Source organism: Cyprinus carpio, chromosome B13 (assembly GCF_018340385.1).
Source record: "Cyprinus carpio isolate SPL01 chromosome B13, ASM1834038v1, whole genome shotgun sequence".
In the NCBI taxonomy this organism is placed as follows: Eukaryota; Metazoa; Chordata; class Actinopteri; order Cypriniformes; family Cyprinidae; genus Cyprinus; species Cyprinus carpio.
Genome location: NC_056609.1, coordinates 17,143,253 through 17,170,264, shown reverse-complemented (window position 1 = coordinate 17,170,264; position 27,012 = coordinate 17,143,253). Strand labels below are relative to the sequence as shown.

Here is a 27,012-nt window from a genome sequence, read left to right as displayed (position 1 = left end):
CTTTAGGCATTTTATGGAACCTCTTGAAATCATCAATCATTTTCATACAAATAACTCCCTATTAATATGTTATTATAAACATATTATAATTTCGTAATAATACATTTATATATAAATGTATATATATTGTTTGTAGAAGAGTTTTTTGATAGAGCAATTGTACATATCGGTGAACTACCGTCTAGTCTTCTCAGAGCACTGAGGGCTGTGCTCGCTGCGCCCTGGTCACATGGTAGTTTTTATGACGCAATTTTCCCGCCACGGTGTATTGTGCCCCTCTGAACTCTGGAACGTGCTTGTTATAGTACAAGTCAAAAGGAGTATTAGTTGTACTTTTCGTGTGTTTCAGAATCCTGCAGCGATGCCTACGGTTCATGACTGGATCAATAACCCACTGGGTGTTGTTGATGGGCTGTTTGGTAAGACACAGCAGTCAAAATATGTTCTTTAAAACTAATGCATGCAACGTTAGTTCACAGAGGAGCATGTAAATCGCTTTGTAAATCAGTTTACATGTACTGGCCAGCATTACACTGTAAATAACCATGTATAAACTACTTTTCTAACATGTGACTATGCTTTGTGTTCCTGCAGCCCAGAGTAACTCAAGTCCAGACTGGGAGAAGAAAGTTGTGGAGTATTTCAAAGAGAAACTGAAACTAAACGACGCTCATACATGGGTAACTAGCTGTTAAAATCCTATCTCCTCTGATATTTTTAGTATATTGACACATATGAATGGTTTTACGCGGTATTCATGCAGAAATAAATGTGTGCTTATGTTAAGGCTAGTGGCTTGTCCACTGTGTGCAGATATGAGGAGTTGTTTTGACAGAGGACATCAATGTTATGCAATATAAGCCGGTTCTTTTGCCATGAAAACTGACGTGGGTGTAATCTAGCATGTTATTTTTACAGCTGTGCACAGTTAAATATGGGGTCGTGATGATTTCCTTAGTTATTAGCCAGAAAATGAATGGTTTTAGTGAGAGATCAGTCCTCAAGCTCACCTGTTTGACTTTGGTGTCATTCTTTTCTGGTTTTTCCAGGTTCCATCGCTGAATGATGTTCCCCTGCACTACCTGAAGCCTAATAGCCTCGTGAAATTTCGTTGCATGGTCCAGGATATGTTTGATCCAGAATTTTTCCTGGGTGTTTATGAGACGAATGATCCCACGTCTAACTCTAAAGTACGTACTTCTAAGCCTGCCTAATAGACGTGCATTTGCCCCATTATTGTTTGAATAATTTCTAAACTTGTCCTTACAGCAGGTGAAATGTGGAAAATACAAAGATGTCACAGAGGGTGGGGTGAGTAAATATTTGCCTTGTTCACATGTAAACCTACAGCACAGACCAGTGTATTTATATACTAGTTCTGGAGAAGCTGTATCATATTTCAGATCAAATTTATAGGTGTGTTAAAAGCATGTTACATTGTTTTTAAAACCGGGGTTGATTGAATGCAATTCATTAAAAATCACAATATGAAAAGCCAACCAAAAGAAACCGGGAAAACAGCAAATCTTTAACATTAATACTGTTATCATATTACAAAAAATAAACATGAGAACATATGATTTTTAAAAAGATAAAACATATTTTATTTGTTCGTAAACGGTGAATGTTATGAACATTATAATATAAACGCTAACTTAAAATGTTTCTTCAAATAAAAGCATCTGCCAAATGCATAAATGTAAATGCCCCCAGAGGGTAGTTGAAAAATTAGCAATACAAAAACAAAAAAAAGTTTTATGTTGGGTCTGTGCAGTTGTCTTTAACACTGACCTGCCAATTTCATAATTGTAATAGAAATACATAGAAATTGTACCAACATTTTGCAGGCATATCATGACACTAAATGAGTCACAAAATGTTAAGAACATCATAGGTTAATGTGTATTCAAAATTGTCAATATGAAATATGTCGGATTGACCTGCAACATAACAGACATAAGCAACTGGACTTTTTATATCAGCAGGTGGACTTCAACTCAAGAAACACAGTTACTTCAGAGAGACAGACCTTTTACTGTGTCCCCATCCCAGGAGAATCTCAATGGGCCAAAGAAATATCCTTTATATGGAGCCAGAAACTATTGTGTATGATTGTTAGTTTCCCTTGTTCTTATTGACCAATATGGGAGTTAAGATATCTTTAACGGCTGAACAGCTATGCAGGTACCAATCAGGCACGAGTGGTGCCCTCCACTTCCTATGTCCCAAACAGGCATAAGCGCAGCTATGAAGAGGACGATGAGATGGACATGCAGCCCCAACAGATGAAAGATGTTAGTCAAGGTAAGAAGGAAAAATTTAGTTCATCAGTCTGAAGAATGCAGTTCCAGTATCCAGACATTTTTTCCATCTGTCTTTTTTTCAAGATTCGATTAGTTTAGATTCTTAGATTTGTCCTTTCATCTATCTCATGTTCATAATTAACAATGATTTACATTTGTCTTGACAGGAGCTCAGAGCTCTGCAGAGTCTCATGGCAACACTGAGCCGAAGCGTCAGGAGACAGAAGCTCCCAGCCACGACTCGTCTCCGTCACACTGCACATCCAGTCTGGACCTCAACTTCCCTTTGCCTGGAGAAAAGGGCCCAGCCTGTCTTGTTAAGGTTTAATTGTTCCTTCGATCGTAAACCATCATCTTGACACACTCTCAATTAAATAGTTTTTTTCATAGATTGTCGTTTTTAATGCATACTTTTTAGACTAACTCTATAATCAAGTTGTCTTGAGCAGGCATATGTTAACGTTGTAATTTTCTTGCAATAATATGATGTTCGCTCCATTGAATTGTTCCCCACCTACACAGACAGCCAAGTAACTCGGCCTTTCTCTGTAATTGGCAGGTGTATGAGAACTGGGACAGTTTCAAACTGAATGACATGTTGGAAGTATTTGGCATCCTTTCTGTGGACCCTGCCTTGAGTGTGATTGCAGATGAGAGGTAGTCTGAGTGTCATTTTGGGTTGGTTGTAATTGCAATAAGGGGTTCTCTAAAGTTAAACTGTAATCTATTGTTTGTTTCATGTCTTCAGAGAGGCGTCTTCGCTGCTGGACCCCACAGAAGGTATGGAGACTGTGGAGGAGCAAAGAGTTCACAGCCCGCCAGCATCCCTCGTACCACGACTGCATATGCTGTATGCCCAGCCTCTCGCGCACAACAACCCACTACTGCCCTCTAGTGCAACGGAGAATAACGGTGAACATAAGACATCACTCTTAAGGATCTGTGATAAGGATCTCTTTTTTACATTTTTATTATTTATTCAGTTTTCATTTTAAGTTTCAGTATTTTTGTGTTTGTACAAGTATTAAGGACTAATACATTTTTAATGAAATATTAAAAAGTAAGATTTGTTTTTGTGCTGTGGTATCAAAGTTATTTAGAATCAAACTTATTAGTATTGGACTTTTGTATTATGTCAACCCTGCTGTTCAAACAGTTGTTGATGTTTTATGTCTGTGTATGCTGTCTTCAGATTTGAGCAGTGATCTTGGGGAACTGGCTTCAGTCCGAGCAGAGCTGCTCACCTACCTCACACATGTCCTGATGGGGGATTCACTCGCGGCAGAGTACCTCATTCTCCATCTCATCTCCAATGTGTACGTCTCATTTTAACATTGAGTGGCTTTGATGAGTATCTGAAGTTTGACTTCATACCATTAGGGCCTTTTCATAACATAAGTCTCTGTTTAATTTATAGCACTACTTAAAGCATTAATATATCTTTTGTGGCATTGTGTGAAATGCCACCCATTTGCCACGTTTTGAGATAATTTTCCACATCAAAGAGAGTGACGTTTCATATGCAGACATAACTATTCATAGTCCTTCAGACTACACATCATAAAGTTTGCACTGTGTTTTTGTTGTAGGTACAGCAGACGGGATGTTCTTCCTTTGGGCAAATTCACCTTGAATCTCAGTGGCTGTCCTCACAGCTCTCCATACACTGAGCATCTCTACAAAGTCATCCAACAGCTTGTGCCATCTGTAAGTCATCTAGATCTTAAAGTTATATTACTTTAATAGTAGTAGCTGCCATTACTGCTTCTTTGAAAGTTGATTCCCCTTTCTTGCTAGTCATACCGGCTATGCATGAGCCTACATAACATGAACAACCAGAGGATGGTGCCCCGTAAAGATTACACAGCTAACCGCCTGGTGAGTGGGACACTTCAGCTGGCCAGCAACACATCATTGTTTCTGGATGAGACACAGCTGGAGCAGGGCCAACTGGACGCCACAGGTGAGAGCACTGATTAAAGCAGGGAAAAGTACTGTGCTGACTAGAAGTACAGTAGGAGTCCAAATGTCTGACACCACTTTGGCTACATATACATGCAACCTAATAATCTATTTTTAATCATAACCATGGCTCAGTCTGTTAGAAAAGACTTAATCTAAACCCCTCAAATCAATCCATTTGAGCTCAGTCTTAATGACATTTCAATGTTCTTGAGGTTCTTGCTTCCATTAAAGCTCAAAATGATCTATGGATCCTTCTCTTGTCATGCTGGAGCACATGGTCATCAGTTTTTAGACTTTACACACACATATGGAGTTCATTCAGTGCTGTTGTCAGTGCCAAAAGAGACATTCTGAAATTCATGTTAATTCTTCAGTTCAACTTTTCACTCAAATTGTTACGTGTATTGCTGATGAAATAATTTGCAATGTAAAAAGTTTGTACTCAATATTCATTTCAAGAAATGGTGAGCTCTCACTTTTGGACTCTACCATATGAGCAGTAAGTCTAGTGTTTGACAGGAAGTGGCTGCCTGTGGTTTTGACATGTATTTCTACAAAAACAAACAAACAAACCCATCTTTTATTTATACTGAGATGTACGTTTACCTTTATTGGTGTTATGCAAAATTTACACTGCAGAGGTGGCACAGAATTGCTTCTGAAGTGGAATTTAGATGTCTTTACACAGACTGTTTAATGCTGATTAGAGGTGGCATGAATGCATTTACAGAGGCGTTACAACTGTATATTTTGATACTTTGATATTATGATGAGGTGGGTCAGAGCAGGCATAATTTAGTTTACTTTTATGCGGCATTGTGAATTTTGAGCATGCATAGAGCAGTCCTAACACAGCTTGCCTTTACAATTGAGAGTTGCCATCAGTAACCTTGCCATTCTCTGTTCATATCAGTACACTTATCTAATCTCTGGCAGAGACAGATTTGTGCCTAAAGGAAGAGTAAACATCCTTGTGTGCAGCATCAGGCATTTCCTTTCAGACTCTATTGCTCTGTGTTGTTCAGTCGTTGTATTTATCTTGCATGTTGTTCATAGAGAGACAATTCTTTGTGTACTGTCTGTCCTGGGTGTAGGTGTGCGAAACATCACCGCGCTGGGGAACCTGATCTCCTGGCAGAAGGTTGATTACGACTTTAACTACCACCAGATGGAATTCTCCTGCAATATTAACGTGCTTATCACATCTGAGGGCCGATCGCTTCTCCCGGTAAGAACATCAGGCCTGAGTCTTATTATTGTGTTTTATTATTAAAATATTACCCACATGTATTTGACTGAATTAGAGAGACCGGCATCTTAATTTCCAACAGGTGAAAATGACTCGGGTTGAATGCCTCTCCCATGGGAGTTGGTTCCTTCAGGCAGTTGTAAAGACAGCCTAATATTTCCATTACAGTCCACAGTGTTGTCGTCAGCTCCCTGGCTGGGCTCTAATCGTGGCTTTGCCGTTATGCTAACAGCCTGTGGAATGTGCTGTGCTATTCCTGTACGTCAGCTCTCCAGTTGCCATGGTGGCAAACTCTACCACAAGGACATTAAAGGGAGAGGCCAGGACAGGCCACTTATTTAATGGCTCGAAGCTCAGATACACAGTTTTTTACAAAGTTTAAAAGGCACTGAAGGTTTATTAGGAGTAGTTTCGTAACTCCTTAATGGCTTCTGACATTTCTACAAATGAGAACTTGAAATACCAGAGATCAGTCATTTTAAAAATGAGGCATATTATAAAATGCAAGTCCTTGCAGTGATTTTCTTCTTTGCTTTCTCAGTCTGACAGTCAGGTTCACCTGCGGCCCACCCTGAACCCACCTAACCTGGAGGAGTACCTGAGCGCCGTGCAGGTGGCGCAGGTTCCATCCCAGCTCAACAAGTATCGCATCTATCTGAGTGTGGCTCGTGCCCTGAACTACACTATTTCGGATGAGATTACAAAGGTCAGGATTTAGTCAACACACCAATAAACAACATAATCGCATTACACAAAACAAATATTATCTAAATAACCTAACAATAATAAACAAGATAATAACAATTTAAAGTTCTTCATTTGTGAAATGAATACAAAAGCAGCTCTACAGAAGATTCAGCTCAAATCAGTTGAGTTTTGATTCCGTTTAGTTCAATAATAGTGCAAAGTTAATCAATTTATGAAAGATTAATTCAGCTATAAGCATCTCTACAGAAAGCAATGGCGTAAGTTCAGTTCAAGTCAGTTCAGTGTTGATTCACTTATGAAATGAACTCAGTTCAGCTATAAAGCAGCTCTACAGAAGACAGAAGTTTTCAATATTCAGCACAATTTAGTTCATATTTAGTCAGCGCAGTTAAATTGATAATATTGCTGGATATTAAAGGGATAGTTCACCCCAAAATGAAAATTTTGTCATTAATCACTTACCCCCATGTTGTTCCAAACCCATAAAAGCTCTGTTCATCTTTGGAACACAATTTAAGATATTTTGGAAGAAAATCAGGAGGCCTGTGACTCTCCCATAGACTGCCAAGTAAATAACAGTGTCAAGGTCCATAAAAGGTATGAAAGTCATCGTCAGAATACTCCCATCTGCCATCAGACGTGCAATCTGGGTTATATGAAGCGACGGGAACACTTTTTGTAAGCGAAGAAAACAAAAATAACAACTTTATTCAACAATTCTTTGTCAACAGTCTCCTCTGTGTCTCTCCAAATAACCTTATGCTGCAAATGCTCTTATGTATCATCCATGCCACAAGGATGCACTGTTTTCTTTCAAATCAAAGCTAAATACACATAGAAACAGCGCATCCTTGTGGCGATGCCACAAATATCCATGTGGTTCATCCGTAATTTTATGTACTTTGTGTGTGTAGAACACAAAAATAACGCATGAATTGTGGTACTTTCATGAACGTGTGGCGAAGATTGACATGGAAGAGAAGAAATTGTTGAATAAAGTCATTGTTTTTGTATTCTTTCGCACAAAACTATTCTCATAGCTTCATAAAATTAAGGTTGAACCACTGATGTCACATGGACTATTTAAACGATGTCCTTACTACCATTCTGGGCCTTAAACAAGGTAGTTGCGTTGCTGTCCATGCAAGGTCAGAAAACTCTTGGTTTTCATCAAAAATATCTTAATTTGTGTTCCAGAGATGAACGTTTTATGGGTTTGGATTGACATGAGGGTGAATAATTAATAACAGAATTCATTTTTGGGCGAGCTATCCTATAAAGGAAACTATATAACTCTATATAAGTTTCCTTTAAACTCCAAAACCAAAGGCAACTGTGGCAAAGAACCAAAAAACCAAAACAAATTTATATAATTGTTTGGATGTTTATCGTGATTTCTTGCCTCATGCTTGGCATTCTTGATCTGTAGGCAGTAGAAGAAGACTTTGTAGAGATGCGAAAAGATGACCCTCAGAATATGTCTGCGGAAGACCTCCATAGGCTGCTGGTTGTTGCGAGGTGAGTTCTGAATTGCGCTTTCACAGCTAATCTAGTTATGTTAACCATATTAAGCCAATTAAATATTCATTTGGATTCTGTTTCAGGTTGCTCTCATTAAGTCACGGGCAGAACACACTCTCCAGAGATGGCTGGATGAAAGCCAAGCAGCTAGAGGCCTTGAGAATAAGTCGAACACCGCAGCAAAAATGTGTGAATGGAAACGAGCCTTAAAATATATTACTATTTACATATACTTCAACAGTTACCATACTTGTTTATATTTTGGATAAAAATGTAATGTTTTCATATGGCATATGACCTTGTACATTTCAGTTTTTTACTTCATTTTAAACATGTGGGAAAACTTACAAGCACTGGTGAAGATTATTTTCAATGTTTGAATTGTTAAATTTTGGTTTTGATACTTGCATTGTGTATTAACATTTATATGCAGATGCAAATATGTGACAAAGTATAACTGCCTTAACACACATACTTACACTTATGGCACGAGGGTATTAGGAAAAATAAAGTTTTGAGAACTTTGTGTATATAGTCTTGTTTGAAATGTTGGATAGCACTTCATAGGTAAGGTTTCATTTAACATGAACTAACAATGAAAAGTACTTCTAAAGCAGTTAATTTTAACATTTACTAATACGTTAAAATAACCACGTTAATCTTAGAGTTAAAAATAGCAAAGACCTGAAAGTGCCAGTGCTGACAGGTTCATGTGGAATGTCTTGGGCAATGCAGCACCAGCCTATTCTTCTCTATTGTAACCTGACTGAAGGAGTCAAACCTCTCAGACTGCATCTGAATGCAAAGAATGTAATACAGTGTAGCTCTGGTCAATTAAGAGCTCTTCACTAGGAGAAGCCACACACTGACACTGTAAGGAGAGGTTACAGTGAGATCTGTGAGTGAAGTGCTAGGAAAAACATTCCTCAAATGATATCTGCAGTGTTCGGTGAGAAAGGACTCGCCAAATGTTTTTGTAATTAAAGCTGTAAATGAATCAAAATGACAATTTTTTTGTTTAAATATTTACTTAAAAATCCTCCCAGGCACATCCCATAACATTTTAAAATACAGCAGTTTACATTATTATTATTATTAACATAGGAAAATACTGGGGAATAAGCTTGAGAACATGGATTTTGAATAAATACACTGCAATAAAATGTTGGGTACAATGGATGAAAACAATTCACAAACATTTATGGAGGACAACATTCTCTCAAATGGTAAGAAGCTGAACATGATTTACAAACAGGACTGTTAGACAAAATGTTATAAGATACATGTCAGTTCAGTTACAAACATTGAAAATAAAAAGTGGATTCAAAAGCACTTCGTGACAAATTGCAAGATGTTCAGGGAACAACCACAAAGGACAGCGCAAGTCTTTATGAACAGAAAATTAAAAATTAATACGTAACAATCAAAAACATAATCTACCCCACCTCCAAAAACAGGAGGAATGTTTGTCAAGATCCTCAGCATAAAACCTCTGCCAAAGAAGAACATTTCAAGTTCAAAGCAAAGAACAGAGTGCAGTCCAGTGCATGCCATCTTAAATAGTAGTGTAAAAAAAAAGTCAGTTTACCACCAAACCTACTGTGCATGTATTTATCACTGTTGCATAACAGCCACCATATATTAAAACTCAAGACAGTTCCAATCTCGGAAGCTTATCAAAACCACGTACCAGCTCCAGGAATGTCAAGAACGTTGTGTAACCCGCTGCCTTGCACAGCACTCTATGCTACAGTACATGTGAGAAATGACGTGAGAAACAAAGCTCTTGATGGGTTTGGAAACCTAACTGTGGTCCAAAGAACCAATAAACCAGCTCTAAAAGATAATATAATGTTCCCATTGATGTTCACATGAGATCACAGTGTCTTATCCAGACCTTTTGATATTATTAAGCCCATAAGATATTGATCTATTTTACCATCTCTTGATACACAAAGAACAATCCCACAGGATCTGCACATAAACAACAGGTAATTAATGCATAATTATACTAGGAGCCACTGGATACCACCCAGTAAGCCTTTATATTTTTTTTCCAAATCTTGAAATATATGGGGTAAGGCTTCAAAAGATGATCTAATCACTTGTCAGTTTTGAATCAAATGACCTTCAAGCCAAAGCGAATCTAAAGACATGGCATATATACTATAGACAGAAATAAATGTAACCTGAATGAAAACAGGTTTATAGGTAGACTTGTTAAAAATCTGTATTTAGCAATTTGATAAGGCTTGCTCTTGCCATTTAATAAGTGCAAAACGTTGATTATCGTGGGTATCTTGCATCAGACCTGTGTCAAATACCAGTCAAAAGTCATTATATATGCATACGGAGGTCCAGCAATTGCAAATAATTAATTTTAGGGTTTTACAGGTACTCAAAACCAGTCATATCTGCATATATGAAATGAACGTCCAACAAAGTACAAGCAGAGCATTTTAAGATATCAACAGACTGAAAAATAAGACATAGATGTAAAATTTTAAGACAAGCCTTTCTCAAAATAAACTTGTGACAGTAAATAGCTGTTTGAGTCATCTGCTAATGCTATGAAACGAACGTTTTGTTTGACAGAATTTAGTTGCATGATTGGATCAACAGAGGCGTCTTGTTTCCATCGGCTATGATTATAAACTTAAGAGCATGTAAATATAATTCTTGGCCTATAAACATCTTAACTGAAGAGTTCACAAGGAAACTGCTACAGTACTTACATACAATACTTTTTACAGTTGAATAATATAATTTGACCATAGATCCTACACGACTAGTCTGGTCCTATTTTGGTATAGTTTTATAATAAACACCACATCAAAGATATCCATATAACTGTACGGTCTGGTTGTCTAACGTGAAATATTAAGCCGCCCACTGATAGATATTCCAATCGGGAAAGGTTACAGCTACGACAGCCAGTGAATTTCACTGCACAAATGGGGTCACGAGACATATCAAGGTCTTGGGTCTCGACATGCTATAAAACTTGCCTGTCCTAATCAACCTCATTGTTACTTCTTAACATGCAAACCAGCAATATAGAGATGTTTAGGATTCGACTTGGTCGAGTTAATCATACTACTTACTACTCAACACTCAACACTGGCTGTAAACTTTGGTTCGGTTAACTGGAGGGAAAAATAGCAGTGTGGCTTGACTTTTGTGAGCTTATGCTACCATTACTGTACTGGAAGTCACGATCTAATGCTTAAAATACATCCGCTAAGCACGCTATATCTGAATGATCCTGGTCTGGCACTGTGTAAACATTGCTCGCAATTCGTTCTCTTGGGTTTCGTTGACGGCGTCTGGTTCTGGGCTTTTCTGTACTTTTGCTACAGCAAAGTTGATGCCTTGGGTAAGTCCAGCTTGGGTTAAACTAGCCACCTGCACCATGGAGCTCCTGATCTTCGCGAAGGGCGACACGACCCGGCTTCCATTGCTATCTGCAGGGGAGGGTCCTATGAGACCTTCCAGGCTCTTTTGTGACCCGCATGATGTGGTGGAGCCTGCAGGCTGAACAGTCAGAAGATTTGCCCCATGGATGGAGGACTCTACCTCAAGCTGGGATGGGCGAGGAAGCTGCTGTTGGGAATGAGAAGACCCCAGCTTTGCGTCTGGAGCTGAGGGGGCTTGAGGCGCTTGCGGTTTGGGTGCTGGAGCCACTTCCTCGAACACCTCTATTGGTTTGATCTTGGCATCCTGGACAAATTGGTGGCAGTAAGCATCAATAGGTGTCCCGAAGTCAATCAGAATGGCTTCTTCTGCCACCGAGGCAGACCCAGGAGACTGGTCATCCGGGCCAACTGACAAGCTATCTGCTGTCTTGTCATCACAGCCTGTGACTCGGATGACAGAGGGCACCGCATGCTCGACGCTGCCAATCGACTGCGAGCGACTGCCAAGTCGTGGTGCAGATGCTACAATTCCACAGCTAGGAAGCACATAGTCCACGTTTTCCCGAGAGCCTGAGCAAGGCTGCTCGTCAGAGTGGTATGAATCAGAATCAGAGGAAATCTCCTCTGAATGTACATCATTAAGGTCTTTCAGGGCTGCTGAACCCGTATTGCCATCGTGAGTCTCCAAACTGCTGTCTGATTTCCAGAGTTTCATATGCAAATTTGGCTTGAGGAAGTTCACTTTTACCTCAGGCTTTGAGAAGGTCCCTAGTTTCCCCAAGGGCTTGAAGTTTCCGATGTTGACATTAGTCTTTGTCTGCTTGACTTTCTGGTTTAGTGTTGAAAACTTGTTCAAAAGGAAACTTTTGCCTTGAGCCAAACCAGACCCAAGGACTTGGTCCACAGCTTTCCCTTGTATTCCCATTATATCCTCATGCGGTTTGCTGTGTTTCCTGAAACAAAGCAATTAAAGACAATTCAGCACAATTTGGCTTTGTTCAAAAAGGCAGAAAAAACAGCAGATTTGACTGAAATTGGTTTAGTTTTTTGTAGCCTTGACATGATAAAAAAAAAACACATTAAATCAGAGGTTCACAAGCCTGGTCCAAACCACCTCATTTAAGAATTAATGAATCAGGCTAATTGATCAGATCGAGTTTCATGTTTTTTGATTCCTTAATTACTGTGAAGCAAGTTTAAACCCAATACTAAAGTTTCACTGGAACCTTCACAAGTTTGTGTCCAATGTGGAAATGCTAGCAAAAAATTGCAGAAATGGTCATATCCAGCCACATATATGTATTTTATACAACACTCTGCAAAAAAATAAATAAAAAATTAAGATGAAAAAATCTAATTTATAAAACAGATGTAAGACCCAAATCCCCTGCAGTGTAAGCAAAGCCTTTGTGTCCTTAGTAAATCAGGTAAATAGCATCTCCTAGAAGAAGCTCACAAAAGTTTTTTACCTCTCTAGTTTCTTCTCAACAACCAGGACGTCAAGCCCCATAGCTTGCTTTGTAATACGAAGCATTTCCGCAATGCACTGGAGTGTGTCTGAAATGCAAACAATCCAACAAGCACAGAGGAAAGGATAAATTATTTAACACAAACACAAAACCCTTCAAGCTACTTTCAATCAGTATCCAGACTGCCAAGTTATATCTTTTACCAACTTAACCCATAATGTCAATCACTGAATTACACAATACAGAACTAGAGGCACAACAAATCATGGTATCCCTGTACAAACCTTTTCCATCATCCTCTGGATTTCGTGTGACAGCCCTCAGCGTATGGAAGTAACCACTCATCTCCCCGTTCTTATAGTGCAGCCGCATGCAGCAGTATTTAGGCTTTCCGAAAAGAGTCGGTTCAGGACCTAAAAAGACCAACATTGGTGATATCACAGAACATTTAATTTATTAGGACAAAAATTACACCCACAAGTTTATCTACAAGCTCTTACCAATTTCGATCTTTTCAAGTCCTTCTAAACTTAGTCTCTGATACTGGTTGACTTTGTCCGCCTCCTCATCATAGCTAAATAGCAACAGCAAAGTGGAGTGTTATTACTAAACCAACGCCAAGAAAAAGGATTTCTTATTTTAAAAACACAAACATTGGGAGAAATTGCACTTACTAGGCCACATAATACGCACAGTTGGACAACAGCAGAAGAACATCAACATCTTTGTGAGTGGCATCTATAAGACTATAAGAGGAAAGGTCAACGTCTTGAAAGAGAGGCCCATAAATAGTAACATTAAACCCTGGGCATACAGGAAAAAGAGAAACAATGGACAATGCCTTTGAAATTTTACTATAATTGGACTCTCTGACCATAATATATCATGCTTATTTGAGTGTATCTTTTGTGAAAATTACCTCAAATAAGCATTACATATGGACAGAGTTAACCTTGTGTAATTTACAAAGACTTAAGATGATTCCAACCCGATCAGTAACAGTTTTCAGGCATCTATCACCATGACCTACCACCAAAAAATGCTCAAAAGAATGGAGGAAATATGGCTCCCTCACCCAAACAATTATTATACAACCAAACAGGAATAAAAAAAAACAATATGTACAAGTACCTCTGAGCCACTGACAATAAACTGTAGGAGGAAGAGTAAACTAACAATATGAATTTTTTAATCAAGCGTTATAATAGATCTTCAATAACACATCTCTAGCATTATTACCTTAGTTTTATCGTAATTTTTTTTATATTATTGTAATTAATTTTATTCTTAAATTTTAATAAATATTTCCAAATAAAGGGAAAAAAGAAAAGAAGATTACACACAATTAAGGGACTGTTAACACGGAATGCATTTTTGCATCCAAATGTGCTGCCTTGCTTTAAAAAAAGCAATTCAAGTTCTGTGTCTTGCATTTTTTAACACAAAAATGCATTCTGTGTGAACAGCACCTTAATTTTCTGAAACGGCATCATACAATTTGCTTGATCATACAATTTGCTTTCTCTCCAAAGCACTGCATGATGATGTGGAGGGCTCTCACCTTGGATCACAATCGATAAGTGCCCATCCACCGTGAAACTTCTCATCATCAGGCAGCAGCAGCTGCATGTATGTCTGCAGCAGGAGGCTGACCTGCTCCTGAGCTCCTCTTTGGCTCTCCCTCTCTTTCTCCTCCTGCTCTTTCTCTTTGCTGAAGATGGAGTACAGGTCTTCTGTTACTGGATGGCCCATCATGAGGTCTGGGAGGACCAGAGATACAATGCATTGCAGATGAGGCACCAGGCAGGGCTTTCAGCATTTTATACCTAACATAGAGAATATTTTATACTGACCAATGACGGCCTGTCGGTAGGCATCTCTGAAGCGGTTCAGATAGTAGCGATTAGCGGAGTTCACACCATCCTTCATCACCCCCGCTAACTTTCGCTCTCCTGTTCGTGTGAAATCTCCCTACACAACAGATTGCGCACATGAGAAAAAGCTGACAAACTCTTTGGGTGGTCATCACTGTCTTGCATCGGTTAGGTTATGAAACCAAAAGCTTTCTCAGTTTTTACTCCTTAAAAAGACGCAGAAGTCCCTCAAAATAAACAAAACAATATGGCTATATATGTCAAACTATTAAAAAATGTTTGTTTATATAGAGAGATAGAGAAAGAATTATATAAAGTATTTAAAAGGTTGACTTGTCAATCTGCAAACTAGATACTACATGCTGAAAGACATGTAGTGGGGACAGCATAAAATCAATGGCAGGCATTTAGTCTATTTACCTTTAGGGCAGCTGTGCCAGCATACTGACGGCTAATGGTGTCTCCATTGTTGGCCCACATCACCTGATAGATCCTGTAACATTTGAGGGGCAGTGGCTGCTCGGGTGGCATTACACCAAGTTTTTTCAGCTGGAACCAAACAGACCAAAAGACTCTTTGAAATGCTGAGAGCAGCTGAGTGAGGCAAAGACACTACACTGTTTCGTGGGTGCAATATGGCAGCATTCCTAGAAGCCAGTTTTATTTACACCTTAATGCATTTAGCACATGATCTTATCCAAAAACAACTTTCAATTTTATGTGTGAATTTATCTGAATCTTAAAGGTGAATTTAAATACCTGCTGTTCCATGACCACGCGTGCGATAGCTGCCTGTACCACATTAGTCCTGTCCAAGCAATCCATGCAGTTAACACGGAAGATGCCTTCCTGTTGACAGATGACTCCTGCTTGGTCCACCCTATTTGCAAATCAAAGTAGATGGATATTACATAGGACATGATATTAACTAACTCGCAAGCAGAATTAGGACTTAAGAGCAAATGAAAGACTCACCAGGCCCATCTCATGTCTGTGATGATGTCAGAGATGGCATCAGTGAGTGTCTGCACATTCTCAAACTTCATCCCTCGACTGCGAAGTGACAAAGAAGAAAATCTGTTGTTGAGATTTGACCGTCTTTTGTAAAAAAAATCACAAGAATGGGCTGATTTTTAGATCATCACACTTTGAGTTTCTTACCAGTGCTCATGGAAGTCGAATGAAACGTATGTTAGGTTGGGATTATTGTACAGAAGCACTTGTTTGAGGTAAGCATCACCAATTATCTTCTCACGTCCATTTTGGTCCACTAAATTAATAATCACCTGATGGGAAAAAAAAACAGTGCTGAATTACTAAAACTCTGTAATACTGAGGAAATTATATCGAATGCTTTTGTTATGGCTGTTATAGTTAATGGCTTGACAAATGTAATTAATTTTTAATTCAAGTTATTTGCTTAGACCATAAACATTCATTTTGACATTCTGACATAATTCCGTTCTGTATCTGACTGGAACATTCCAATTTATTACAGAATTATTGCTTACACCATCATTCAAAAGTTTATGGTCAAACATTTTTTTTTAAAAATCTATTTTTATTCAGCAAGGACACATTCAATTTAATTATAAAGGATATTTTAATGTAACAAAAGGATTCCAATTCAAAAACATCTTTCATGTTTTTTCTTTAGCACAAAATCAACATATTAGAATGATTTCCAAAGGATCATGTGACACGAAAGACTGTTTTGTTTGTTTGCTTGTGTTGAATGCCATCCCAGCTTCTGTGGCTATTTTCATGGAAAGAAAAATTGATGGCTAAATTATATCAGGTTCTTACCATTTATTTTCATTTTAAAAACTTTAAAACTGTATTTGGCTTATCTCTGTTAAAAAGCTCTTCAAAATAGTTAACTGAATAAAAAACGCTTTCTCACAGGGTTAAAACCAGCACAATATAATAAAATATGCTCAGGGTTAAAGGGTTTTGGCAAAGAGAACATGTTGGAGGATCTTCTTCAGGTTATAAACAACCTGGGCTGTGTTTCCCAAAAGAATTGTAAGAGTAAAGGTGGGGTATGTATTTTTTCAAAAACGCTTTAAAAACTGAGTCAGGCCAAGTACCAAAACAAACTTGTAGCCAATCAGCAGTAAGGGCATGTCTACTCATGAAAGGGACGAGAGAGTGCTCAGTGTACAGGACGGACATTAGTCGAGCCGAGCAATGACAGAAATCCATGGAATTTATTCATTGTATAAAGATCCCACCATGCCATTTGTTATTAGGAACAAATTATTGGTTTTAAATCCATAGGAGGTTCTGTACAAATTTGGAGGTCTACTGATAATGCTTCTTTTGCAGCAGAGTCTGCTTCCTTATTTCCTTCGATTCCACAGTGCCCAGGCACCCAACAAAACCGGATATTAAAATTATGATCCTCTAGTTCCAGCAGTTTGTAAAAAAAAAATCATAATAAGTGTAAGGTGATCATTTTTAAGGGATAACTTTGCTTGAAGACAAGACTTTGAATCTGTAATTAAAAGTAAATTTCTCTGTTCCATAGTCTTTATGTAGTGCAAAGCCAAAATAATAGCATTTGCTTCTGCTGTTAAAACTGGCCTATATTTGGGGGAAGACTGGAGTTATAGCTGCTGAGATCTCAGCTTTGCTATAACAGGAATAAATTACATTCTGAGCTATATTAAAATACAAAAGTTGTAATAATGTTTTACAATATTACAGTTATAACTGTATTTCTGATCAAATAAATACAGTCTTGGTGAGCATAAAGACCTCAATTTAGTGTCGTCATATATTATACATTATAATTTCACTATGAATGTCATCCAAACAAGCCAGTAATTACACATATGTGTAGTCTAAAGGAACGGAATGCATTAACTATAAAGAAAATTGTAAGATTAATCGTGTTTAAACATTTTAACTGATTGACAGCTCTACTTTTTAAACTACTTTAAAAGATATTAGGATTTCACTCGCTGAAATTGTTATATATGAAACACATCTTACCAGTTTTTTGTAAATCTGAACTTGCTGCTCAAAGTGAGAAGCAAAATAAGGCATCGTTTCCTTCTCGCCTGCAACAAAGCACATCTGTGAGATAACATCATGTAGGAAACAGCACTGCAGGAGGATCACAGTAAAGCTCTGAATTATCACCACAACATTCAAGAAACCATGAAAGCATACCAATTCCACACCTGACGTGATTCACAGGACAAAACATTGCCAAACAATGACTACACTGATGCATTGCAGTGATAGCTAGTCTATAAACAGAAGTGCTACACTGTGCTGTGACTTAGATCTCATTTATGATTTGAGGAGAGAACTGATTACACAGATACACCCCACCTTTCTCTATCCGAGGTCTGGGGTTGTAGCGATACCCAGCTTGGCTCCAAAACACAGGGACAGAGCCTCGCGTTTGTACAAAGGACAGCGTGTGACTGTGCACGTGGATTAGCTGCTCCGTCTCCACATAGTTGGCCACGTGTCCGTCAGTATCCACCCCCCTCCGCTTGTAGCGCATTCCTCAGTGGAAATCATGATATTATTACACTGATGGCACGGTGAGTAAATATAATTACTTGATCATATTAATTAGTGTACCTGCACGGTGACGGCTTCGTCTGGAGATGAGGGCCACAGTGAAGCGTGGGTGAATATCATCCACACAGGTGGGCTCCTGCAGAGGTGTCTCTGGGCTGCTCCTCTCTTCATCAGAGCTCTCGTTATAGTTCACCACCAGCTCCTCCACCTGCACGAAGCCTTGGATGATAGGAATCACCCAAAAGTCCACTTGAGGCACCTGCAAAACAGGACATCTTGTATTATCACCATTCAGGGCTGGTATGGAAGGGTGTTTAGGCCAGAGAATGTAAAAAAAATAATAATAAAAAATTAAAAAAAATGAGGAAAAAGGGTAACACTTTATTTTAAGGTGTCCTTGTTACACGTTACATGTACTTACTATTAAAATAACAATAAATTATGCAGAATTACATGCAAGTAACCCTAAGCCAAACCCTAATCATATAATAAGTACATGTAGTTAATTAATATTACTCAGTACTTAAATATGTAATTACACTGTAACAAGTACACCTTAAAAAGTGTAACTCAAACAAGTAAGAATTATGAAATAGTCGCAATTGCTTTTTTTGTTTTTCATTCCACGGCAGGAAAAAAAAAAAAAACAGTTGCGAGATGCAAACTCATGACCTGCAATTATGATTTTATATTTGCTATTTTGAGAAAAAAAAAGCCAGAATTGTGAAGTATTCACTCCCATTCACAAGGAAATACTCAGAATTGTGATATAAAAAGACACAATTACATTTTTACATTGGCAAAAACAAGATTTCATAGGTTTGCATATTCAAATATTTACAAATAAAAATACAGGAAAATTTGAGAAAAACAGTTTCGCACCTGCAAGTCAATGAGGTCTTTGATCATGTGCTTGTTCCAGAAGAATCTATCATCCACCTAAAAGGAATAAATATTATGTGGATTAGTATTCTGTATGTTTGTCAGGTGGTATGTGTAAATTTTTATTAAAACATACTGTACAGAGAAACAGGAAATGGGATTGGAAAATAGCATTTTTAATACAGGTGAACCAGTGTTATTTTAGTATAATTTACAGATTATTATAGTATTTTTTTATATTTAAAATGTGCTTTTATTTTTATATTTTTAGTTTTCATTTCAGTTTAAGGTTAGGTTTTGTAACATGCTTTTGTCATTTTTATTAATTTGTTTTTAAATATTTTATTTAATAACTTTTTATTTTATTTTTTTACAGTTTCAGTCATTTCAGTATATCAGTGTAATTTTTAATCTAATATTTCTATGTATAGTTTATTTCAGCTTTATTTCTATTAACAAAAACTATTTTAATAGTTTTAGTTTTAATTAACAATAACAACACTGTGGTGACTCACTCCCTACCACTTCTTTCATTCTGTCTTTGTTCATTGTTTTAATTTAGCGGCATCTTCAGAAATAACAGATACTAATTTATTAGCACTTGACTATTTATCCAGGAAGTGTCTAAAGATAATGATCTATTCTTTAAAAAATGAGAACGGAAGCTTGGCTATAAATGTATTTTTGCATCCTGTATGTATGGGACGAGTGTAAAAGAGTGAGCCACATCGTCACTCAAATAAACCCAGTGGTATTGCTCTCTAAAGTATTTATATGACTGTCACCAATTTAAATAATAACAGACATTTTAAATCGATTAGTATTCTTAATTCATTCTTTTGTCATTCTGTTGCTCACTGAAAAATGGAAGTTAATAAACATCTAATAACTAAATTTAAATGGCAACCTTAAACCACAATCTTAAAAATTCTCACTGTAGACATGTAGGCTAATACTTTTAATATATGTAACATAATAACACAGCTTCTCACCTTTTTCCACAAGGGCTGATCTGACTTGCCTAACTCTCCCTGTCGCTGGACTGTATTGGTGAGGTCATAGGTCAGACTATAGTAAAATGAATCCGAGTCCATGAATATCTTATAGAGCTCATCAAGCAGCCGCCTCTCCAGACGTTCCTTCTCTTTATTCTCTTTGACCTGAAAGGCAGGGGAATACTGGATGGGAGTGAACAAACAAAATGAGGTTAAAGAGACAATACTACATTAAAAAGATGTCAATTTATGGAGGAATCAGGAGGTTCTGTTTTTACGTCAACCATACTACAGATTAAGTAAAACGAGTAGTTAGTCTCAAAATGATTGGTAAAGATATCAATGATTTCAAAACAACCATCAACCTTTTTCTTAATGGGAACAGCAACATTAGATTTGATCTGACTCAGGGTCTTCAACAGGAACTTGGACTCATCCGGTGACTGGGTGATTTTCTCTGGTTTGTTGATTCCAAAATGATGCTTTTTACAGAGCTGAAAATGAATGAGAGCAAAAGAATAGTTGACCATTTTGTTAATGCGAACTATCACTAACAAAGCTAAATAGTTCAATTTGTACCTAGGTGACAAATCTACAACCATCTCTGTTTGCCTGCTCAAAGTCCATCTGAAAAAAGCTGCTACATTAATTCCTGTAATTAAAACAGAAAGGCTGCCAAGATGTGCACTAAGACTAGCCTGATGCTGAGGCCAGAGCAAATACATGTGCCCACAAAACAGAAAGAACAGCTAAAATCAAACTACACAGACAGGCTGCTATCCCAAAGAAGTAGAGGGCATTTATTCTGTGATAGACTACTGACGTAGAGAGAGCACGCCAGGAGAATGAATTACAGTGACCTCTGACTGTTTCACTTACATGGTTAAACATCTCCTCTCAATCCCAGAGGCTCTGCTGAGAGACTGACTTCTTAGAAACATCATGCTTCCCCTGGAACCCCTTAGAAACACACACCACTACTCTTGCACTAATTGTACATCATTCATTTACTACACAAAGGGCTGAAATACCTAAAGTCTTGGCCTAAGTGTCAACTGGGCGCACTAACAAGTTGGGAATTTGGGAAGAAGTTCTGTAAATTCTATCAGGATCCACTTAATTAATGTCTACCAACTAGGATAATGACAAGAAATAACTGTTGAAATGTTAGAGGAACACATCTATATGATGATATGTAATGGTTCATTATAACTTTTGTCTTCTATACCAAGTTTAATTAAATCCAGCATGGAGAATATTTGAACAAAACAGTCAGCATTAATCACCTCTAATTCCAGATCCTGTGGTTCATCCTCTGAGAGTGGAATGACTACAATCTTAGTGATCTTGTAGACTTTATGGTCTCCTGGCAACTGGCCCACCAGTGCTTTCTGGCGAATCAGAATCAGGCCCAGAGGAAGATCTGCCCAAAAGAGGGGAGTGTGTCATGAGTACAGAGCTCCACACCTCATTTTCCTGCTCTATCCGGCATGATTCATTCCTATAGCAAACATTCTCATAACAAAGACATTTGCACTGAGGCGTGATGTAGTCATACTTTCACTGACACATTAATGTAATCAATAGATAAAAGCAAACCGTGCAGGAAGCAACTCTTAAGATGTTTGGGTGGAAAATTCAATGAGAACAGCCTTGGCTCTTTGTAGGAACGGTGCAAGGAAATATCAGGTTTGCCCAATGGATTAGGTTACAACAAAGCACGTACAATATGTAGCAAACTCATGTGGCTCATTTATCTGTGCAGTTTGCTCTGGAAAAACTGCAACCAAGCATGAAAGGTCAACCAATTATTTTATCCATCAATAACAGTACAAAATGCACCATGCATATAGACATCAGCGAGGGTTTCTCTGAAAAAGGAAGAGTGACCGACATTACAATAACATTATTCATATAATGTGAACCTGTTAACAATGGACAGAGGCTGACTTCTCATATCAGCCATTGAATGGTGAAATGAAAGTATGATGCATGCCATCATTTCACTTACTGTGTGTGGGTAAAAAAAATCCCTCAAGACCTTCCTTTTTAATGCAGTGAAGAGCATTTGTTTAGTTAACTGGTCTGTATGGAAATGGATGTCTTAGAGGATCATTTATGAATCCACAATATTTTTTGAATGAGGAATACCATGGTATGTAAATATGGCAATCATTCAACACCGCTGTATTTAACCTGCTAAAGCTACATCACAACAGCTGGGCAACAAAGCAATGAAAGACATTTAGTAATAATAAAACAATAAGAACCCAAATTAAGCTGATATTTCTGATGCTGGTGCTGCATTTTATTATGTTAATCATTACGAGTCTCTGGTACCCAGTTTCTTCCTGCTACAAAGTGAATTACAGTAAAAACAAAATGGAAGCAATTGTATCTTTTATTAAATCAATTAAATATGAATGGTATTTTTTTTGCAGTAACAACATTAGACGTCTGTTTTAGTCCAAGAGTCACCTAATTTATTGCAAACATTACAGTGTAATATGGCATTCTCATCTTTTATACAGTAAATATACTAGGTCTGATGATTAGACTTACCGGCATGAAGCTGTATTTTTCCAATAATACCTTCTACAAGGCCCAGACAGACAGGATTCCATGCTAGCAGCAGGTCGGTTGCTGAAAGGAGAATAAAAAAAATGAAAGTATAAGTGTTAAAAATATTTTTTTCAGTTCCTAATATATATATATATATATATATATATATATATATATATATATATATATATATATATATATATATATATATATATATATATATATATATATATATATATATATCTTTATTTATGATAATTACACATATACATTAACTTTATTACATATTTATTATTTTAACACAAATTTGTATTTGTTTTTTCAGTACTGCATCTGGGACAGAAGAACTATCAGAGCCTCATTTGACTTTTCAAGATTATGTGGCTGCTCACAATTAATCGCAAAAAACTTTCCAAAGCATATCTGAACCAGGTTCCTGACAATGCTGACTGCTGACTTGAGTCACCAACTTGCTGAATAGCTCCTCTTAAAAGCTGATTGATTGGCATCATCTGCATTGTGAGGAGTGATGTGCACGATCTGAAATGTCATGTGCAAAGATGCCATTTTTTGTGGAGAATCTGAGAGTATGCTAGCTTTATGGCTCCTATGATCATATGACAGAAATTCAGCTTGGAAGTAGATGCTCTCTGTATTTTTACTGCTGTCCTGCACTCAACCGTCAGATATTCACAGCCTGATGATGGATGGGTGGGAGCTGGACGAGCTGCATCATTAAGAATTTGCCAAAAACCCTCCATAATGTCCATGAGCTTGGTACTGGGGATCATTCCAGTCTGAGGGAAGATCTACTAACTAGGCCATAAAAAGCTGGTACATCCATGGAGTTGAATTATGTCTTGGTACAAGGAAATTACTTAAAGTGAGCTAACACCAAATATTAAGAATTTCTGTAATTACAATTTGTAAATGCATCAATGTGATCTTACATGTGTCTCTAATAGAAGTTTGAAGTGGATACCCTTTAATTTGACATTAGGAAGTGTGATTTTGGATTATAGACAGATTTGTGTCTTACAAACACACAGCTATTCACTTCACAAGCCATTAATTGATGGACTGGAGTCGTGTGGATTACTTGCGGATTATTGCGATGTTATATCAGCTGTCCAGACTCTCATTCTGATAACGACCTTTTCCCTGCGGAGGATCCACTGGCGAGCAAGTGATGCTACAAAATTTTCATTTTGTTTGATCTTTTCTTTAATCTGACACACTAAACCAACACGGACTGAATAATAAACATAGTAGTAAGTACTAATGTAATGGTATAACCTCACCCAGCCACGCTGGCAACTGTGGCATGTTGCATTTTGTTAGGAATTCATTCAAAAGAACCGAGACTCTATGCATCATGCATACAGTGGAAACCCTTATCCAGTTAAATAATGGAACAGCACTGCAACCTAAACCCGATCAGCCTGGCTGCACACACGTGGGTAAAAACAGCTAGAACTCATCCAAATCTTCACAGGCTGCAGTTTTCCTGACACTCGGGGAGATGGACTACCTGCCCATCTAGATCTAGACTTGACAAGAAATAAAAGTGGTGTGGATAGGTAAATATTTTAAAGGTTAGATGAAAAAAAGTGTAACAAAGGTTGCTGTGTGAGTGTAAAATACCGGTCATGGTTGAGCATGCAAATCATTTGGTTTAATAAAACTAAATTAATATAAACAAGAAACATTTAAATGATTTCTGGTAAAATGCACACAATGCATTCAATACACAGGAGAAATGTCAAAATTGTGTCGGTGCCTAGCAAATTAATGTTCTAAAGCCTGGGCAGAAAATTCTCATTTGACTATCTATTCATGTGCCTGTGTTTTCTCTTCAGACGAACAGTCACATGTCTGATCCTTACTTTAACCATCGCCATTTAACTGTGTAACTATATCGGCCTAATTCTTCTGTGTGACATCTAACAGCAAAAGCACTGGCCAGCATATTTATAAATACATCAACAATGGACATTTAAATATTTATTTACTACTGACACTTCATTTCTGTTTAATTAAGGCCATTTGGCTGTCATTTATAAGCCCTGTAAACTGATTAAATAATATTATTATTCACAGATAGCAGTCTTCACCTTTGGGAAAGTGTAATGGCAAACTGGGCCCAAAGGTTATAACAATATCAAACAGATATAAATTTTGCTGTAGAAAATAAACAAAATATATTTTATAAAACATACTATATAAAAAATATAAATTTGATGGTATTATTTTACTCAAAATTGAAAATTCAGTCATTGTTTACTCACCCTCTTGTTGTATGACTTTCTTCCTTTGAACAAGAAAGGAGATGTTGGGCAGAATTTTAGAGAATAAAGGGCTTTCACTATTCACTTTCATAATGTGGAAAAAGATGAAATGGAAGTAATCATAACGGAGTCTAACAGTGCCTAGCATTCAAACATCTCCTGAGGAAAGTCAGTCATACAGATTTGGAATAACATGGTGAGTAAATAATGACAGAATAACGATTCTCATTTTTATGAGAACTATCTATTTAAGATGATCAGGCTGACATCTAAACGCCCTTGACCAAAACATGCAAGCCTTCAAACCCCAAAAGATGTAGTAAGAAAATGGGCTTTTAGGCAAGACATCCGACCAAAACATCATCTGAGGTTTCACTGACACGCATGTCACGCAAGCGCCGCTGCTCCGAAAGTAGGGCAATGAAAACACATAAACTGGGCATCTTTCAGACAGCCGCCTCACTCGACAAAAATGAAACTGACATTTTCATCTCTTGGACGTCTAAACAACTTCACAATGATTTTGAAGAAACAACTTATCCCGAAAGGAGCATAAATCCCTGATTTTATCTCTGTTTTGGAGCAGCGTATCATGTCAGTCAACTACTATGCACGAGAAATGGCAACAATGTAGACAGTGAAAACGGAAACATTGAAACACATGTACATTGTATAAGAAAGTGATGGAGTTACAATGCAAGCATTACCCGGTCTCACGGCCATAGATCCATCCTTCCTGCTGCACCACAGCGCGTTATCTCCGCTCTGGAGAATATAATGATCTTTAGCTTGAACCAGCTCCATGTTCACCAAAACATACGAGCTTCCCGACACCACACCGCTGGATTTGTTCCCGATCCGAGAAACGAGGAAATGAAGCAGCTCGCTTTTCGTCCACTGGCAATCCCAATAATCGCCAGCTAACCTGCTAGCTGTGTACTTGTGTAAACGTTTATAATAATCTGATAAAGCATCGTGTCTCTATGTCAGCTACTGGCCGATCATCGGAAATGAATCGTCGGTGCATTTAATGTCAGTTTAATAAGGGCGATACTGTGGTTCGGAAACGTGCCGGTCGGTCTAATATTTTCCACTGAGGGGAGCAGCAGCGGCTGAAACCATTTCCTCCACTTATACACACACGTGACTTCCTCCGTCACACCGAACATCATAGTTCATCTGTGAATGTGATGCCCAACCTGCAGAACCTGTTTTGATGTATTGTTTTATATTAGATCGTTACTTTGCGTTACTCTATTTTGGAGACACTTATATAACTGATGAACTGTTTCAGTAATATCATACTGATGCCATGTTTGAATGGTTGTAAAAGTTGGCGTTATTGTAGATAAATTAGTTAGGCTATGTGGGTCTAGATAAGTTAAAATAATGACTCAGTAGCCTATGTTGATGTATCATTATTGTGCAACAAATGATTGAATGAATGAAAGTTCCAACTTAAACTGTAGCTAAATCTTGAGGGCTTTGAAGCAGGTACTTAAGTTTGGTGTCCTTTTGAAGACCACACTTGGCACAGTCTTGCACTGGTTGATTTTATTTTTATAAAAAGTGAAATTGTAGTGTTAAATAAAAGTGAGTTATAGAAGTTTAAGTTACTGTTATGAAGAATGCACAAAAATACTATTTTCAAATTTTATATGAAATATAAACTTTGAAAATCAAAGCCAATACATCTAAACAAGTTGTGTTCCAAATTTGAGATTGATATCACAAAAAAAGAGCATTCATTAAGATTTTTTTCATGAATTTTTTTTGTGCTCACATAGCAAGTGCCAAAACCTTTGCCAAGTTTCATGCCATTTCAGTGAAGTAATAAAAAAAAATACAGGCCCTTTTTTTAAAACCAAAATGTAGACCTTATAAACATGCTTTTAATGAATATATTAATAGTCATATAAAATAGACTATATTAATTTATATTATTATATATAATATTATATTATAATATTAATAAATATTAAAATATAATATAATATTAATTAATTTAATTAATTAATATTATTGTATTATTTTTATTATATTATATTTAAACAATCCTAAAATGACTGGAGAGACGCAGTAGTCAGTGGTCAGTCAAGCATTGTTCGTTGTTTGACTGGTAAAGAAGTAGTTGGCAGTAGGCGTCTTTCCACAACGCCTTTGTACATTACAGCCTTTGAAGCCTATCCTAAAAGGAATTAAATGCTTTCTAGATGTAATATTATCCCCAATTGATTATA

At 37.3% G+C, this 27,012-nt stretch overlaps 2 protein-coding genes across 6 annotated transcripts; one reads left to right on the top strand and one right to left on the bottom strand.

The window, feature by feature from the left end:
• Nucleotides 1-240: 240 nt before the first annotated feature.
• Nucleotides 241-8,276, top strand: LOC109092138 (mini-chromosome maintenance complex-binding protein). 2 transcript variants are annotated; one of them, XM_019105854.2, is made up of 16 exons: nt 241-419; nt 595-680; nt 1,050-1,190; nt 1,270-1,311; nt 1,986-2,075; nt 2,175-2,304; nt 2,471-2,625; nt 2,863-2,960; nt 3,052-3,215; nt 3,496-3,619; nt 3,893-4,010; nt 4,101-4,266; nt 5,363-5,496; nt 6,059-6,223; nt 7,655-7,743; nt 7,830-8,276. In XM_019105854.2, the coding sequence occupies exons 1-16, from the start codon at nt 242-244 to the stop codon at nt 7,954-7,956; spliced, it is 2,007 nt and encodes a 668-aa protein (XP_018961399.2). In that variant the 5' UTR covers nt 241; the 3' UTR covers nt 7,957-8,276. The 2 variants fall into 2 exon arrangements, with proteins under 2 accessions (XP_018961399.2, XP_018961398.1); XM_019105853.2 differs by having other exon boundaries at nt 243-419; nt 1,983-2,075.
• A 649-nt stretch (nt 8,277-8,925) lies between these two features.
• LOC109092164 (phosphatidylinositide phosphatase SAC2) lies at nt 8,926-25,906 on the bottom strand. Of its 4 annotated transcripts, none has more exons than XM_042736957.1 (21): nt 25,480-25,906; nt 22,485-22,565; nt 21,209-21,345; nt 20,288-20,416; nt 19,920-20,105; nt 18,928-18,984; nt 18,106-18,304; nt 17,848-18,027; nt 17,503-17,570; nt 15,667-15,791; nt 15,481-15,558; nt 15,265-15,385; nt 14,926-15,054; nt 14,485-14,602; nt 14,193-14,391; nt 13,763-13,783; nt 13,306-13,377; nt 13,132-13,205; nt 12,916-13,044; nt 12,632-12,719; nt 8,926-12,115 (listed from the first exon to the last, which is right to left on the bottom strand). In XM_042736957.1, exons 1-21 carry the CDS (start codon nt 25,574-25,576, stop codon nt 10,996-10,998), a joined length of 3,408 nt encoding a protein of 1,135 aa, XP_042592891.1. In that variant the 5' UTR covers nt 25,577-25,906; the 3' UTR covers nt 8,926-10,995. The 4 variants fall into 4 exon arrangements, with proteins under 4 accessions (XP_042592891.1, XP_042592892.1, XP_042592893.1 ...); XM_042736958.1 differs by having other exon boundaries at nt 19,920-20,087; nt 25,480-25,905; XM_042736959.1 differs by lacking the exon at nt 13,763-13,783 and having other exon boundaries at nt 25,480-25,905.
• Between the last annotated feature and the right edge of the window lie 1,106 nt (nt 25,907-27,012).